This window comes from Myxine glutinosa, chromosome 5, assembly GCF_964187855.1.
Source record: "Myxine glutinosa chromosome 5, kmMyxGlut1.1, whole genome shotgun sequence".
Taxonomy (NCBI): domain Eukaryota; kingdom Metazoa; phylum Chordata; class Myxini; order Myxiniformes; family Myxinidae; genus Myxine; species Myxine glutinosa.
Window position 1 is genome coordinate 199,987,015 of NC_136265.1, and position 19,240 is coordinate 200,006,254.

The 19,240-nt window shown below is 52.9% G+C and overlaps 1 protein-coding gene across 1 annotated transcript in view; it reads left to right on the plus strand.

Moving 5' to 3' along the window:
• Window positions 1–6,674: 6,674 nt before the first annotated feature.
• Window positions 6,675–19,240, plus strand: part of AHSA1 (activator of HSP90 ATPase activity 1) — a 42,255-nt gene continuing 29,689 nt past the window's right edge. The window contains exon 1 of the mRNA XM_068115084.2: window positions 6,675–7,181. Coding sequence (XP_067971185.1) covers window positions 7,102–7,181 — 80 coding nt within the window. The 5' untranslated portion in view covers window positions 6,675–7,101. The remainder of the gene's footprint in view (window positions 7,182–19,240) is intronic.

A 19,240-nucleotide genomic window follows, 5' to 3' on the forward strand; every position in this document is an offset into this window, starting at 1 on the left:
CCACGCCCTGATCATTATTGTCCACAACCTGATCATTATTGTCCACGCCCTGATCATTATTGTCCACAACCTGATCATTATTGTCCACAACCTGATCATTATTGTCCACAACCTGATGAGTATTGTCCACAACCTGATCAGTATTGTCCACAACCTGATCATTGTTGTCCACAACCTGATCATTATTGTCCACGCCCTGATCATTATTGTCCACAACCTGATCATTATTGTCCACAACCTGATCATTATTGTCCACGCCCTGATCATTATTGTCCACAACCTGATCATTATTGTCCACAACCTGATCATTATTGTCCACAACCTGATGAGTATTGTCCACAACCTGATCAGTATTGTCCACAACCTGATCATTATTGTCCACAACCTGATCATTATTGTCCACAACCTGATCATTATTGTCCACAACCTGATCATTATTGCCCACTATCTGATAAATCATTATCCAAAACCAGATAATCATTGTCCACAACCTGATAATCATTGTCCATAACCATTGTCCACAACCTGATCATTATTGTCCACAACCTAATAATTATTTTCCCAGAAATATTGGATATTCTTTGTCATCCATGTAAAAACGGACATTTTCCTTTTACTGACCATACAATTTAAAGAAAGCGGTGGTGGGTGCATTCCACCGTTTGCACATTCACATTAAATGCGAATTGAATTCGTTACAAAAGATAGTCTTAAGCAACAACGAGAGGTCAATGGAACACAAAGGTGAATGCCTGAATTAAAACAAAAAAATAATTCTTGAATCGAATTTGAATTAACAATGGCATTTCCATCGATGGGTTTTGATGACTATACTGTATATGGTATTCTTCTGTAAAATCAATAACATCCTATCGGAGGACGGGCAGTTTTTGGCGGGATGTTACGGCCTTCCTGTGCGCTGCCAGGATGGCAGTTTGTCATTGTGCCCCATGGCTGGCTGCTCCATCTGCAATGGGATTCAAGAGGAGACGGTGGTTTCGTATGCCGTTTACATTACCAATACCGTGAAATGGGGTGAAGAGGGACAGCAAGGTGAATAGGGACACCAAGGTGAATAGGGACAACAAGGTGAATAGGGACACCAAGGTGAATAGGGACACCAAGGTGAATAGGGACAGCAAGGTGAATAGGGACAGCAAGGTGAATAGGGACAGCAAGGTGAATAGGGACACCAAGGTGAATAGGGACACCAAGGTGAATAGGGACACCAAGGTGAATAGGGACAGCAAGGTGAATAGGGACACCAAGGTGAATAGGGACACAAACTGAAAAAAGTTCGGAAACTTTTTTCGCTGAAAATTGATAACCATACTGATTTGTTGATATTTGGGTTGAAAGTGTTCTCTTGTTTTTTTTAAAAGCAACTTATATATGGGTTAAATAGGATTTTTATGGCTGTCCCTATTCACCCCGTTTTACGGGTGAATAGGGACAGTTTGGAGAAACTTTTTATCCCATATTTTTTTTCATAGGCACCGTGGTTTATATTATGGGAGTGTGGCGGACACAAAAGCCCACTGGCGTGGTGACATCATTCCACGCACCAAGTGTGCGGTGGCCACGCCCGAGGGGTAGGCGTGGCCTCATGATATACACCGGGCGACCAGCCCGGAGGAGTTCAGTGTTACAGTGTAGTCTTACAATAAAGACGTTTATATGTTACCGCTTGTCCGCTTCCTCCTTGCTCACAAGCAGCGCGCGTAACGCCGCGCTTTACTGGTGACCCTCGACGTTGGATCTGCCGGAGCGATCCTTCCACACGCGACGCCATCGCCATGGCCGCCTTCGTCAAACTTCCGGAATTTTGGGAGGCTCAGGCCGAAGTCTGGTTCGTCCAGGCCGAAGCCCAATTTCAGCTTCGGCACCTCACCGGCGATGACACGCGCTACTGCCACGTCGTCGCCTCCCTCGGGCCCGGCACGGCCGCTCGAGTTGTGTCCGTCCTTCGCCACCCACCGGACGGCCACAAGTACGAGGCACTCAAGCGGCTACTCCTAGCCACGTTCAGCCTCACGGACGACGCACGGGCCGACCGCCTCCTGGATCTCCCCGAGCTCGGTGAGACGTGCCCGTCGGTCCGAATGGACCATATGCTGTCACTGTTGGGCGACGAAGCCCCCGGTTCGCTATTCCGGGCGCTTTTCCGTCGCCAACTTCCGTCGCCAACTTCCAGCGCAGGTTCGCCTCGCGTTGGCCGGGACCGGGCTAACGGAACCCCGAGCATTGGCGGCCGAGGCGGACAAGTACTTCGCCGCTTCGGACACGCGGGCGAGCGTTGGCGTGGCCGTCACGGCCTTCGACGCTGATGTTCCACAGCATCATCTTCTACAGCACGCTGAGGTTCAACAGCATGCTGATACGCACCTCGTGAACGCCGCCACGCCCCGCCCACCGCCGCGGCGAAAACCGCCACCGCGGGGAAACCCGTCGACTCCACCGGCCTGGCGGAGCCAGCCGCGCTCCTCCAGCTCCACCACCTGGTGCTGGTTCCACGCCAAGTTCGGCCACGAAGCTCGGCGGTGTCATCCGCCGTGCTCCTTCAACGGGTCGGGAAATGCCCGGGCCGGCGCTCAATTGTGGCGATGAGCGCCGGCCGTTCGGGCTGTTCATAACGGACACCTTCTCCGGGCGCCGTTACCTGTGCGACACGGGAGCGCAGGTGAGTGTCATTCCCGCCGGCACGTCAGACAAGCACGCCGCGGGTGGGGGCCCCGCGCTGCTTGCCGCGAACGGGACGCCCATCCGTACGTACGGAAAACGCTGCCTCTCTCTGCGGTTTGGAGGGCAGGTTTTCCGATGGACGTTCGTCACCGCCGACGTGCCCATGGCACTGCTTGGCGCGGACTTCCTGTGCGCTAATGGGCTCCTGGTCGACGTCAAGCGCAGACGGCTTGTCCAGGCCGAGACGTTCAGCTCGCTCGCGTGTGCGTTGCCCAGCTCAACGAGCGGCTTGCCAAGCGGCTTGCCGAACGATTCGGTTCCGGCCACGTTGGTCTGTACGCTTCCGGCAGCGGACGCATTCACCCGCCTTCCTCGCCGGCTTCCCGGCCCTCACGCGGCCCACCTTCTCGGCGGGGGCCGTCAAGCACGGGGTGGCCCATCACATCCCCACCGTCGGGCCACCGGTCTACGCCCGGGCACGCCGCCTCGAGCCGACGAAGCTGGCGGTGGCAAAAGCGGAGTTCGCTACCCTGGAGCGACTCGGCATCGTTCGGCGCTCAGAGAGCGCTTGGGCGTCGCCGCTGCACATCGTGCCGAAGCCCGGCGGGGGATGGCGACCGTGCGGGGACTATCGCCGTCTCAATGACGCCACGACTCCCGACCGCTACCCCGTCCCCCACATTCAGGACTTTTCCGCCCGTTTGGCGGGCAGGTCCTTCTTCTCGAAGGTGGACCTCATACGCGGCTACCATCAGGTCCCCGTCAGGCCGGAGGACGTCCCGAAGACGGCGGTCATCACGCCATTCGGACTCTTCGAGTTCCTGCGCATGCCCTTCGGTCTGAAGAATGCGGCTCAGGCGTTCCAGCGACTGATGGACAGCGTCCTGCGCGACTTGGATTTTGTCTACGTCTACCTGGACGATATCCTCGTCGCCAGCGCGTCCCGCGAAGAGCACCTACGCCACCTCCGCACGCTCTTCGAACGCCTGGGCCAGCATGGCCTGATTGTGAACCCCGCAAAGTGCCGGTTCGGCGCCGCCACAATCGATTTTCTGGGGCACCGTGTCACCAGGCACGGCGCCGTCCCCCTGCCGGCCAAGGTGGAGGTGGTGAAGGGGTTTCCACGCCCCCGCACGATCAGAGGGCTGCAGGAGTTCCTGGGCATGGTGAACTTTTACCATCGGTTCCTGCCCCGTATCGCCCAGCTCCTGCGCCCCCTGCACGAAGCTCTCCGAGGTAAGCCGGGCAAAGGTGACGTTACCTGGACCGAGCAGATGGACACGGCGTTCACGGGCGCGAAGCTCGCCTTGGCTAACGCCACCATGCTCGCGCACCCGGCGCCCGATGCACCGATCGCCCTCACCACCGATGCCTCGGACTACGCGGTGGGCGCGGTGCACGAGCAATGGGTGCGTGGAGCTTGGCAACCGCTGGCGTTCTTTAGCCGGCAGCTTCGCCCGCCCGAACGCCGTTACAGTACCTTCGACCGCGAGTTGCTCGGACTTCACTTGGCGGTCAGGCACTTCCGCCATCTGCTCGAGGGCCGGGCGTTCACTGCCTTCATCGACCACAAGCCGCTGATCTTCGCGATGGGCAAGGTCACCGAGCCGTGGTCGGCCCGGCAGCAGCGTCACCTCTCGGCCGTGTCCGAGTACACGACGGACATCCAGCACGTCGCGGGGAAGGACAACCCGGTGGCGGATTGCCTTTCCCGGACCGTCGCCCACGCAGTCCACCTCGGCATCGACTATGCCCGGATGGCAGCGGACCAGGCCGCTGACCCCGACGTCCAGGCCTTGCGGACCGCCGTCACGGGCCTCCGCGTCACCGAGGTGCCGTTCGACGGCGCGGGCGCGGCCCTCTTGTGCGACGTCTCCCTCGGGCGTCCTCGCCCCATTGTGCCCGCGGGCTGGCAGCGCCAGGTGTTTGACGCCATCCACGGCCTGTCCCACCCGGGCGCGAGGGCCTCCCAAAGGCTGATCGCCGACAAGTTCGTCTGGCATGGCCTCCGGAAGGCCGTCCGCGGCTGGGCCAGGACGTGCCTCGCGTGCCAGCGCGCCAAGGTGCACCGGCACACCCAGGCCCCGTTGGCCCCGTTCACGGTGCCGGAACGCCGGTTTGACCACGTCCACGTGGACCTGGTGGGACCTCTGCCCCCCTCGCGGGGTTTCACCTACGTCCTCACCATGGTGGACCGCACCACCCGGTGGCCGGAGGCCGTGCCCTTGGCGTCGACAACGGCGGCCGATGTCGTGCAGGCTTTCATCGCCACCTGGGTCGCCCGGTTCGGCGCCCCCTCAGACATCTCATCCGACCGCGGCCCCCAGTTCACCTCGGAGCTCTGGGGGGCGGTTGCGCAGGGGCTCGGGGTCCGGCTGCACCGAACCACGGCCTACCACCCCCAGGCTAACGGCCTGTGTGAGCGATTTCACCGCTCATTGAAGGCCGCGCTCCGGGCCACCCTCCGCGACGGCGGCTGGGTCGACAGGCTCCCCTGGGTCCTGCTGGGCCTCCGGACGGCGCCCAAGGAGGACCTGCGCGCATCCGCGGCGGAGTTGGTCTTCGGGCAACCGCTGCGGGTGCCGGGCGAGTTCCTCCCCGACTCCACGGCACCATGGTCCGCGGCACAGCAGCGCTCCGCTCTGCAAGAGACCGCCCAGAGGTTCGCCCCGGTGCCAACGGCATGCCACGGGCACCCACCGACGCACGTCGCCCCGGAGCTTCGCACGGCGGAGTACGTCTTCGTCCGCCACGATGCCCATCGGACACCACTGCGGCCCCCGTACGACGGGCCTTTCCGCGTGCTGGAGACCGGGGCGAAGCACTTCACCCTGGACATCGGCGGTACTCCTGACCGCGTTTCGGTAGACCGCCTCAAGCCGGCCCACCTCGATGTGGACCATCCACCGCCAGTGGCCCGACCCCCACGTCGGGGCCGCCCTCCTGCGGGCGGACCCCCGGCACCGCCGCCACGGCGCCCCCCGGTCCTGCACCCATCCCAGGGGCAGCCAGGGGCATCCCACCTGGTATCCCTGCACCCCGGACGCCGCCGATCGCCAGGGGGCGCTTCGGCCGGGTCATTCGTCTGCCCCGCAAACTGGCCCTCCAGGTGCGCGGGAATTCTGGGGGGGCGCGTGTGGCGGACACAAAAGCCCACTGGCGTGGTGACATCATTCCACGCACCAAGTGGGCGGTGGCCACGCCCGAGGGGTAGGCGTGGCCTCATGATATACACCGGGCGACCAGCCCGGAGGAGTTCAGTGTTACAGTGTCGTCTTACAATAAAGACGTTTATATGTTACCGCTTGTCCGCTTCCTCCTTGCTCACAAGCAGCGCGCGTAACGCCGCGCTTTAGGAGCATATTATGTGCATCCATCTGAGCGATCAATTTAGCAATAAGTTGGAAACTCAGGATTGTTTCTTGATGATTATTTTTTTGTATTAGTGACTGTCCCTATTCACCTGCAAAACGGGGTGAATAGGGACAGCCATAAAAATCCTATTTAACCCATATATGGGGTTAATAGGGACTATAAGTTGCTTTTTTTAAAAAGAAGAGAACACTTTCAACCCAAACATCAACAAATCCGTATGGTTATCAATTTTCAGCGAAAACAGTTTCCGAACTTTTTCACCTTGCTGTCCCTATTCACCCCATTTCACGGGTACCACCATACCCCTTCCCTTCCATACCCCTTCCGTTGAAAGGTACCATACATGAAATCGAAGATTAATATCGGCACTAAAATAATTAAAGAAATCTAATTTAAAATAACATTTCCTGTCATTATATGATCCGTCCTTAAAGTCGCGGTGTTTCTTTCTCTCGTACAACTTTCCACTCGCGGTTCTGCATGTGTGACGTACACATTTTCCTCATTGACGTAATAATAAATCCTGCATGCCGACTTCATGAAACCGTAACCATTTTGAGCGGTGTATAGTACGAGCTCCGTTGGTTTTTATGGGCGTGTCTATAACGTAATTCCTTACAACCCTGAGGTATCAATTACTCCATTCTGTGATCGTGATTATTTCTGCGCGTTAAGGGTTTACATATTCTTTATTTTCAAGCAAGCGGCCCAAATGGAAACACGTTTTCTCGAATTGGAAGGTCGTGGGTTTTAGGGGTCTGACGTCACCAGACGTATCCGTACATTCATTTTGGAGGATATGGTGTTTATTTTGGAGTATATTTTGATTTGGAGTTGGCAAGCGTACGTTCATAGATAATCGCGGATCGAAATTTACAAAGGGGTTTTTGGAAGAAGAAGAAGAAGAAGAGCATTTCTAGATTTTTCCAATTGCCAGCAGGAGCCGGTGGGGGCAGACGCAGAGCGCGTGCGTCTTTGTGGAGTTTCGGGATCGGGATTAAAAAGGAGCAAATCGAAGAGAAAGGCGGGAAGTTGAGGAGAACGATGGCCAAGTGGGGAGAGGGAGATCCTCGCTGGATCGTGGAGGAGAGAGCGGACGCAACCAACGTGAACAACTGGCATTGGTGAGAGCGTGGTGGTGGCCGATTGGTTGTGGTTGTGCCATCTGCGTGGTGCCATGGTCTGGTGTGTGTGTGTGGTTGTGCCATCTGCGTGGTGCCATGGTCTGGTGTGTGTGTGGTTGTGCCATCTGCGTGGTGCCATGGTCTGGTGTGTGTGTGGTTGTGCCATCTGCGTGGTGCCATGGTCTGGTGTGTGTGTGGTTGTGCCATCTGCGTGGTGCCATGGTCTGGTGTGTGTGTGGTTGTGCCATCTGCGTGGTGCCATGGTCTGGTGTGTGTGTGGTTGTGCCATCTGCGTGGTGCCATGGTCTGGTGTGTGTGTGGTTGTGCCATCTGCGTGGTGCCATGGTCTGGTGTGTGTGTGGTTGTGCCATCTGCGTGGTGCCATGGTCTGGTGTGTGTGTGGTTGTGCCATCTGCGTGGTGCCATGGTCTGGTGTGTGTGTGGTTGTGCCATCTGCGTGGTGCCATGGTCTAGTGTGTGTGTGGTTGTGCCATTGCGTGGTGCCATGGTCTGGTGTGTGTGTGTGTGGTTGTGCCATCTGCGTGGTGCCATGGTCTGGTGTGTGTGTGTGTGGTTGTGCCATCTGCGTGGTGCCATGGTCTGGTGTGTGTGTGGTTGTGCCATCTGCGTGGTGCCATGGTCTGGTGTGTGTGTGGTTGTGCCATCTGCATGGTGCCATGGTCTGGTGTGTGTGTGGTTGTGCCATCTGCGTGGTGCCATGGTCTGGTGTGTGTGTGGTTGTGCCATCTGCGTGGTGCCATGGTCTGGTGTGTGTGTGGTTGAAGGATTTCTCAGAGGGGATTCGTAATGGACTACGTAGGTTTGATCTCGCGTGACGTTTGAAAATGGTCACCTGGAATCCATTGACGACACCTGCAAGGTGATACCTGCGTGTTGCCTATTGCCACCATGATGGTTACTTTGTTTTGACATCTGAATGTATTGTTACAGACGCGGTTGTGGATGTTGGTTTACCGAGCGGTTTGGTATGACCGCGTCTGCACGTTTACCCTATTATACTCGAACGTTGGCCGAGTCGCGCTACGCTAAATCAATTGAGGAAAAGGACACAACGGCTGGGTTAAAATGACACGACACCAAGGGTTCAGTTCTCAAGACCTCCGGAGGAGGTTATAATATTGCGGAAGGTCAGATTACAGGGATGAGAGAGACAGCATAGTAAGGTAGGCACTTAATTACGGTCTTATAGTAGCCCCGACAGACGACAGATAAACAGGACAAAACTGACTCACACGGGGATTGATGGCAAGGAAAGCGGGTAGTCGATGGCTCAAGGTGCACCTTGGCGCAGGGACAGAATCGACCCGGTCCGGTCCAGTAGATGCGGGGAGGTCGCTCAGCGCTCGGAGGTCGCGACTTGTCTCTTCTTCAAGCTCGGGGCGCATCTGATCTCACATCCGGTAAGTCGCTGCGCATATCCGGCGGGGAGTGACACGCCCTCGGCTCGTTAGCTCCGCCCCAGATGGAATCGGCCCGCCGCTTCTCACTGGCTGCGGGGGGTTACCGGGCTCCGCCCCTGACGAGGAGCTGACAGCCAGCCCCTTCGTGGTAACCCCGTGGAGCGCATGGGCAATGGCGGCTAACCGAGCCGGAGTGAGGACGCACACTTCCCGCGCCGCGCCGCGCCCCTCGGTTGTTGTAGTTGTTGTTGTAGTTGTTGTTGTAGTTGTTGTGGTTGTTGTTTCATGGGGAAGATGGGAGGAGGTATGGGGAGGTCCTAAACTCACTACTGGTGCCATACGATCACATTCTGGTGCAACGAAGAGTCAGAATTAATGGAAACGAGTCCTTAACTGACATAGACTAAGAATAACTAGCAAGATGTCCGAAAGTTGTCTACGTGAGATGCGGTGGACCTGGGCACGACATTTAATGGGGGAAGAAGGGGAAGGTCGGTTCTACAGAGTGTTGTTTACAGACAATGGGACTAGGGAATGGGGGATTGGGGATAGTTGGGGAGTATTGGGGAAATAGGGGAATATTTACAAGCGGATATGGAGGCCAAATGCCATATCCGCAACATTGCACCCTTCTCTACCCTCGGGGCGTCCCGACCCGATAAATTTTTACCTATTTTAGTGTGGCACTCAGATGTAGTTCCCTCTACTATTAACTCTACCCTGAGTGCGACAGTTTTACAGATATTCACAAACGAGTAAATATGTCCCCCTGCGACGTTGCACCCTTCTCCTCACAGAAACACACCCACAGGATAACCGAATTGCGGAAAGAATTCGCAAACTAAACATACAGCCGGTAGGGAGCATTATTTACAAGACTACGCTGATATTTACACTACGATCCAGGACCTGTTTTTGGAGGAACACATGCAGATGTTACGCATAGAGAGAGCACGCATGCCAGCATCGATACACCAACCCACGAGTGCTCTGTGGCCTTACGGCCTTTAATAACGTGCAGAGCACCCCTTCCAAGCACCAAAAGCACCACCCCATCATGTACAGTCAGCACCATCCGGTGCAGTCACCATTGTTCATTAAAATAAAAACAACAACCCCTAACCCTGCAGGTGTCTCTTGCTCTTCGTGTGGTGCACTTGGCCTTCTGGCTTCTTTCAAAAATAAAGAAAGGCGCCAACCGCGTCCATTTCTTTATTGTGGCCGTCAAGGGGGCCAACTATTAGTGGTTCACCTGTTTGGCATAGGTGCCACGTTGACCCAGAGGTCCATCAATGGGTGGTGCTTGGCCGCAAAAGAACTGCGGTCCATTGTGGGTAGCCACCAAAATTGCGGTCCATATGGTGTATCGATCCAGGCAGCAAGCAGCGAAAGTGCAGGCCCACAACTGCGGAGCCAGCACCTCTCTCTCCTCTCTCTCTGCCCCAAAGCCAGATCCTCGGAGGTGGGAGACAAAAGAAGAAGACAAGTGAGTAAGGTGGTAAGGGCGCAAAAGTGCACGCAATGTAAGGTAATGCACACTGGGGGCACATGGGAACCAGGTGAGACAGGTACGTTCCTACCGTACACCCCCCCCCCCCCACCAGGTAACCTACATGGCCCCTCCCTTACCCCTTACTGCATCCACAAAACACAACACTACCCATAAACATCTACTTTACAAATCAACAAACATCCCTACTGTCTTCCCCGTTCCTCCCATATACCAAATTCGTCTTCTCTCCCTCCTAACCAATCAAATTTGCCATTTTCAACTCTCATCAAAATTTGCCATCTCCAACTGAACATCAAAATTTGCCATTACCAATTCATCATCAGTCCCTCCTAGGGAGGGAGAGATGGAATCACCCCAATGTCTCATCCACGTCGTGATGCGTCTCACAAATCCAACAGCAATCCTCATTTCCTGCACACAGAACAAGGAAAACACAGGTGTGGAGTCATCATCATCATCACCACAGGTAAGTGGCTGCGTATGGTGCGACAGGTTCATCAATCCTAACTATTTCCTAAATGACTTTAACAACTTTACACTACCCGGGGTCTTTCTCCGGCCAAACCATTGGCCCTCTTACACTATGGGTTCTAAAAACCAATTCCCATTGAGCAAACTGTGGTGCTTTTCAATTTGGGGTCTCACTCCCCCGATTCATCTCCCGGTGCCCTCGCACAATTTCCGGGCTGTGGCGTGTACCTCTCCCAGCGGGTCTACCCACCTGCACACCTCCACCACTGCAGTTGCCTCCGAGCTTACCTGCTCCTTACCCTAACCTAACTACCTGGGGAAGGCCCTCTGGCGCTCTCCCCACTCGGTGCCCTCTCTGGCACTGGGCTGCCCGATCCACACCCGGGATCCTCAGGCACCCACTCACAACTACCGGCTCCCAGAGCCCACCTGCGGCCTCACCTGGCCGACATCCTCACAGTGGTGGAGTGCCCAACCAACTACACACACTAACAGGCTACACGCCCAGCCATTTCCACAACACGAATGCACCCATCCACAATACCATTCTGTCACCCGCACCACAGATGCCAATATCCAACCACAATTTACCTATACCCTCTACCTAACACTTACACTACCCGCCCCGGGTACTCGTGAAAGGGGTCCACTCTTCCCCCATCCACACCTTCGCACCATGCACACCACTCCGTACCACTTACTCCAACTCTCTCCACACACCTGTACCTGCACACCTGTGCTCTCACACCTGGTGCCACCTGCACCCTTCTCTCCCCAAGCGCATTCGCGCTGATCCACACACTCACTACTCACACACTGCTCCACACACCTGTCCAGTTGCACACCTGTGCAATCACACCTGTTCAATTCTCACCTGGTCAATCCTCACACACACGGCATCATCTCAGCTAACTACTCCCCTCTGAAACTTGCGCTTGCCATTCGTCCCTTTAAACTATTGCGCTCCCACGTCATTATCATCCACACTAATCTACCTGCGTCCCCACCACAGGTATCAGTCACTAACTAAACTTAACGTTACCTAATGTCAATCTCTTCTAGGGCCCTATCAATATCCTAACCCACCCGGGCTAGTTTTCACTGCCATACACCCCATAAACTATTGCTCCTTTGCCCCCACTTATGGGAAGGGTGGCAGGGATGCCAGCCTTACCCACCGGGCCCATCGCTCACTACCAATTTTGCACATCAAATTTCAACAAATCAAAAATTTGCCAATCACTACCCATCATCTGCCAATCACTACTGCCAATCCCCTGCCAATCATCAAATTTTGTTTTTCTCTAATTTTGGGTCCAAAACACTAACCTCATCACCCAGTCTACTCACTAATGCCTCTCGGTGCGCCAATCCCTGTCCAAAGCCCGGCTTCGTAAAGCCAAGCCATGGATGCGGGTTGTTCTGTGCCAGCGGCTGGATGCGTCCGGCACTCGGTGCAGGGACGGGGGCTTACCCGTGCCGAGATCCCACGCACCATCTCGGCACGGAGCCATCCAATGTCCCGCTCTCGACCTGCCGGCAGGTCTCACCAAAAAGTGGTCGCCATGACGACCCTTTCTATCGGGCTGCCAGCTCCGCCTAGTGGAGCACGGACGCGGCCGTTCAAAGCGAGGCCAAGCACGCACCGAGGGCCCGATTCGGCTAAAAGTCGACCTAACCTCTAACCTGGTTACCGTCGATGCTTCACCTGCATGCTTACACCCCGCAGCCCGTTCCTTGCTCACACATCCAGCCGTTCCCATGCTCCTCGTACCTTTCCTTACACACCCAGGTACACTCATTCCACTCACAGCCTTGGTCACACACCTGACCACCGAACACTTTGGCACACATTCGTTGGTCGCACACCTCACCCACACACCTCTTCGCGCCCCCTCCTCTGTCACCTCCTCTGTGACAATCACAGGTGTGCTCTCATTCGCACACCCAACCACGTGCCTCACCACCAACTCCAGCGTGCATTCCCACTCACGCTCTACCATTCCAGGTGTGCATCCTTCCATCCCAGGTGTACATCCTCGCTCACCTGTCACAACCAACTCACTCTCCTTGTCACTCTCACTACTCTCACCTCCATTCTTGACAGCGCACTCACCCTTACTCTTGACAGCGCACTCTTTCCTCATGCACCTGTCCGTCACACACCTTTCTCGCGCCCACTCTCCCGTTACACCCTCTGTAACACTCACCACAGGTGTGCATTCTTCCTTGCCTTTGACAGCGCACTCTTTCCCCATGCACCTGTCCGTCACACACCTTTCTCGCGCACACTCTTGCGCACACTCTCCCGTCACACCCTCTGTAACACTTACCACACCGCGCTTCCATGTGCTCCCTCGCACACGCGCTACGACCGACTCATTCTCGCCAGCACCCTCACTCCTTGGCACGCACTTTTTCCTCACACACCCCAGAGTCGGACTTTCTCGCACACCTCCTTTTTCGCACACCAGACCTGTCGCACACTTCACCAACGGCCTCTCACGAACACCCGGGTCCATCTCGACCCCCAAGCTTCTTAAATCCCCTGGCGCATCATACGCACGACCATATTGGTCACCACTTACACCGGGTCCTCTTCCTCTTCGCTTCTCCTCCATCACCTGCGAATCCCTCATCCGGTTAATGAGCACATCATCACGATCCAAACACAGACTTTGGACCAATTCTTTTATCTCCTCTTTTATCTCTTTCGTATCCCCTCTCCGTCGCTTCTTAATTTCGCTCATCCCTTCTTCCACTTCTTCTAATTTCTGCTTCACCTCCTTTATTCCCCGGTACGTCTCCTCAAGCTCGTCCTCCAGGGCTACCTTGACCGTTTCCATGTGCGTCCTCACCTGCCGGTCCTTCGTCTCCATTACCTCTATCACCTCGTCCAACCTCGTTGTCAGTCCCTCACGTACCATCTGACATTCCCTCTTTGTCGCTATTAAGTCGTTTTTTTGTCGTTTTGTGTCGCTTTTAAACCTCCTAATACCGCAGTGTTCCTTTGAACCTGCTCCGTTAGTCCTTTTTGTCCCTCCGTCAGCTGTTCCACCTCCTGCGTCAGGTCCTCTATGCCCCCTTGTAACTTTACAGTCCCCTTTCTCACCTCCTTCTCCATGTGCTCCTTACAGTGCCTCACCTCCTCGCGCACTCCTCCGACCTCCTCACTCACCCCTCTTCTGATCTCCTCTCCCATCACTTGCATCTCCTGCCCAGATGCCACCCTCATCTGCTCCATTTCCTCCCTGTGAGCATCCAGTTTGGTCTCTATCCCCATTCTGACCCCCTCTATCTGCTGCCCCATTTGTTTAACTTCCCTTTCCGCTTGGTCCCTCATGTCCCTCAATTTGCCTTCCATACTGTTTTCTAACCCCTCTAACCCCTTTTGCATTTCCCCTAATCTATTGTCTAATCCCTCTATTCTACTTCCTAACCCATGTTTCACCCCTTCTATCCCATTGTCTAACCCCTCTAATTTCTTGTCTAATCCCTCACCGGTACCCCTCGCTTCGTCCCTCATTACCCCCATTTGGTTTCCCATTACCCCCAATTGCTCACTCTGAGCATCCATCCGGTTCCCCATTACCCCCATTTGGTTTCCCATTACCCCCATTTGGTTTCCCAACCGCTCACTATCAGCCCTCATTCCCACCATTTGTTCCATAAGGGCCCTCATTTGCAGGAGGAAAAGGTTCGAATCCACCAGGGGCGCTGCCACGGTCGCGGGCGCGGTCGCCGTGACCAGCGAGGCGCCATTTTGCGCGCCCGCAACGTCGGGCGCAACGACGCTATTTTGTGCGTCTGCTACCCTCACTGCTTCGCTCTCCTTATGTCCCTCATTTTGGTCCTGGACCGACCCTGCCTCACTCTCCTCTACCGGACCCCAGCCGACTTGGTCTGCCATAGCGCGACTTTCAAAATTCGGGTTTTTTTTTTTTTTTTTGTAAAACACAATCAAATTTCGCCGTTATAATTTCGAGCGCGGGAAACGCGCTCCGGATCGAATTCTACTTCCCGACACCAAAATGTTACCCTGATGGTACAATTGGTGTCCCAAAATTTGGGCCTAACTGAATTTAGTCCCAGGTCCGAATCCGACACTCCTGACACCAAATGTTACAGACGCGGTTGTGGATGTTGGTTTACCGAGCGGTTTGGTATGACCGCGTCTGCACGTTTACCCGATTATACTCGAACGTTGGCCGAGTCGCGCTACGCTAAATCAATTGAGGAAAAGGACACAACGGCTGGGTTAAAATGACACGACACCAAGGGTTCAGTTCTCAAGACCTCCGGAGGAGGTTATAATATTGCGGAAGGTCAGATTACAGGGATGAGAGAGACAGCATAGTAAGGTAGGCACTTAATTACGATCTTATAGTAGCCCCGACAGATAAACAGGACAAAACTGACTCACACGGGGATTGATGGCAAGGAAAGCAGGTAGTCGATGGCTCAAGGTGCACCTTGGCGCAGGGACAGAATCGACCCGGTCCGGTCCAGTAGATGCGGGGAGGTCGCTCAGCGCTCGGAGGTCGCGACTTGTCTCTTCTTCAAGCTCGGGGCGCATCTGATCTCACATCCAGTAAGTCGCTGCGCATATCCGGCGGGGAGTGACACGCCCTCGGCTCGTTAGCTCCGCCCCAGATGGAATCGGCCCGCCGCTTCTCACTGGCTGCGGGGGGTTACCGGGCTCCGCCCCTGACGAGGAGCTGACAGCCAGCCCCTTCGTGGTAACCCCGTGGAGCGCATGGGCAATGGCGGCTAACCGAGCCGGAGTGAGGACGCACACTTCCCGCGCCGCGCCGCGCCCCTCGGTTGTTGTAGTTGTTGTTGTTGTTGTTGTTGTTGTTGTTGTTGTTGTTGTAGTTGTTGTTGTAGTTGTTGTGGTTGTTGTTTCATGGGGAAGATGGGAGGAGGTATGGGGAGGTCCTAAACTCACTACTGGTGCCATACGATCACATTCTGGTGCAACGAAGAGTCAGAATTAATGGAAACGAGTCCTTAACTGACATAGACTAAGAATAACTAGCAAGATGTCCGAAAGTTGTCTACGTGAGATGCGGTGGACCTGGGCACGACATTTAATGGGGGAAGAAGGGGAAGGTCGGTTCTACAGAGTGTTGTTTACAGACAATGGGACTAGGGAATGGGGGATTGGGGATAGTTGGGGAGTATTGGGGAAATAGGGGAATATTTACAAGCGGATATGGAGGCCAAATGCCATATCCGCAACAGTATTCAATCATAAATGTCTTCCTTCCAGGTAACCAGATAAATAATCATCTCGAGATTTTAAAAGGATGGAGCACGGACAATCTGTCATATGTTGGCAACCATTGCGCATCTATTGTACATTACGAACCGCAGTGTCTGTCTGTCTATCTGTTTGTCCGTCCGTGCGTTCGTCTGTCTCCCGTTTACGGCAGCAGCTTCCCACGCTGCGTTTGAAAAGCTCAACATCTATATTCTATCTATAGGATTTAAAAAGTCGGTCTCAGGGTGCGTGCGTGTGTCCGTCCGTCACCAATTGTCCTATTGTACTAATGAGCTATAACGGTACCACCTACACAATCGGCAGCGTTATTGCTTTCGCCACCAGAGGTGGATGGAGGTTATGTTTTCACCCCTGTCTGTCTGTTTGTTTGTCTGTCTGTCTGTCCGTTTGTGAACAAAATATCTCAAAACATTGTGGACGGATTCGGACAAAATTTGGCATGGATGTAGCGTATGTGACGAGGACGAAATTATTAGATTTTGGTGAAGATACGGATTCGGATCCGGCTACTAGAATTTTTTAAGTGATTCTTCACCATTGGGAGATCGGGCCAAAACCTATACATAGCAGGATATCTCAAAAAACTATGGACGGATTTGGACGAAACTTGGTGGATTAGTTGTGTGTCTGACGAGGATGATTTGATTCGATTTTGGTGAATATCTGAATATGGATTCAGATATGAGAATTATTTAATTTATAAGTGATTCTTCACCATTGGGAGATCGGGCCAAAAACTATACATAGCAGGATATCTCAAAACGTTGTGGACGGGTTCGGACAAAATTTAGCAGAGATGTAGCATATGTGACAAGGACGAAATGATTCTATTTTGGTGAAGATCCGGATTCGGCTACTACAATTTTAAAGTAATTCTTCAATATTGAGAGATCGGGCCAAAAACGATACATAGCAAGATATCTCAAAAAGTTGTGGACGGATTTGGACGAAACTTGGTGGATTAGTTGTGTGTCTGACGTGGATGATTTGATTCGATTTTGGTGAATATCTGAATATGGATTCAGATATGAGAATTATTTAATTTATAAGTGATTCTTCACCATTGGGAGATCGGGCCAAAAACTATACATAGCAGGATATCTCAAAACGTTGTGGACGGGTTCGGGCAAAATTTGGCAGAGATGTAGCATATGTGACAAGGACGAAATGAATCTATTTTGGTGAAGATCCGGATTCGGATCCGGCTACTAGAATTTTAAAGTAATTCTTCAATATTGGGAGATAGGGCCAAAACCTATACATAGCAGGATATCTCAAAAAGTTGTGGACGGGTTCGGACAAAATTTGGCAGAGATGTAGCATATGTGACGAGGACGAAATGATTAGATTTTGGTGAAGATCCGGATTCGGATCCGGCTGCTAGAATTTTAAAGTAATTCTTCAATATTGAGAGATCGGGCCAAAAACGATACATAGCAGGATATCTCAAAAAGTTGTGGACGGATTTGGACGAAACTTGGTGGACAGGTTGTGTTTGTGACGAAGAATCGATTCAATTTTGGTGAAGATTTGATCCGGCTAGTATAATTTTTTTAAGCGATTCATCACCATTGAGTGATTATGGCCAAAAACGAGGGGGTAGATCAGGGTATGAAAGATTGTACGACTTGGTGGTTTATGTGATTGATTTTGATTAAATGTGATTCTACGTTGTGATGTTCTGGTCTACTCTGAGATACAAAACGTAAACTGTTCACCAGGCGGAGGTGTGCTCTCTACTGAGTGCCGTTCTAGTCAATCAGATGTTATGATGTTGGTGAGTAAAGTGAGGATAAATGGGCTGCTTTCAATTTACAGTTTAAAACAAAAACTCTTCGGATTTATAATGATCATCTTGATTTATAATAATGGTGAGTCTCATTCAATCCTGTTTCTCATATCGATTAGATTCAGAAATTTGTTGCTCTTTAACAGCCATTATTATCCCACCTTGTGGGTTTGGCCGGGGGAAGCTTGTCCCAAGTCTTTCACGAACTGGCTGGCTAGGCCTGACGTTCGCCCAGTTGGTGCAGGAATTTGGAATTTGGTGATGCTCGCCTACTCTTTGCGAAGGACTCCATGGGATCTTTAACGTCCACCAACCCATGTGGCAGACGGGACACCCAGTTTAACGTCCATCCGAGGGATGCCACGCACATTCATGAACCGCCCTGCCTGTGAAACACCGAACCAGACAGTTTCTACCTGCGTCGGGATTCTAACCCAGGCTGCTTCGAGGCGAGTAGATTCAGAAAACGCTTGCTATATTCGATACTTAATTTTTCTTTCAACTTTTCCATTTTATTAATATATCAATAGTATGTAGCCCTATCCAACTATTTCTGATTATACACCGCCGTTTAAAGCATCACAAAGCAGGTCACTGTACTCGCGACACAGGTGAGAAAAGGATACAAACAAAAAGCAGCTGCTATTTCAATATAATTTATTGGCACGATTTTTAAAGTGTGAAAGTTGATTAATATTTATTTTTCTCTGAAAACCTATTGGTCCAAACGCTACCCTCTATTACGTAAGCAAAAATGGCATTTCCCTCTTCCCCTCTGTATTATTCATACGTGAGGGGTGGCGGACTGATGCAACATGGTGCTTCATGGAGGGGAGGAGGTACGTGACCTCAAAAATTCCTCCGACTTGCACACACAAAAAATTATATTATGCAAGAAGCCATGCTTATTTGTCTGTCTTCTGTTTATCGTGCTGTAACTTGAGAATGCGTTCACAGATTTAACCCATGCCTGGATTCAGGGAACTCGCAGGAGGGTTTGTGCGTGGGTACATCATGGGCACACGCGGCCAAAATGCATTCACCAACTTGCGATGCTTATCCCCGCACAGAGGGCAGGACCTCCCAGGAATCCTTTTTGCTTTTTGCCTCCACCACTGAAGGTGGATGGAGGTTATGTTTTCACCCCTGTCTGTCTGTTTGTCTGTGAACAAAATATCTCAAAAACCTGTGGACTGATTCGGGCGAAATTTGTCAGAGATGTAGTGTATGTGACACGGACGAAATGATTAGATTTTGGTGAAGATCTGGATTCAGATCCGGCTCGTATAATTTTTGAAGCGATTCTTCACCATTGGGAGATAGGGTCAAAACCGACGTATACCAGGATATCTCAAAAGGGTGTGGGTGGATTTGGACGAAACTTGGTGGAGAGATTGGGTGTCTGACAAGGAAAAATCGATTGATTTTGATGAAGATCTGAATATGGATTCGGATGAATGAATGATCGTTTTAAGGCCATTTTCCCCGCTAGAGCGGGGGTTAGCCTTGCGGGCCCCATGACAATCATGGTTCCCTGTTTGAGGCAATGTTTTTATGGCCGGATGCCCTTCCTGACTCCAA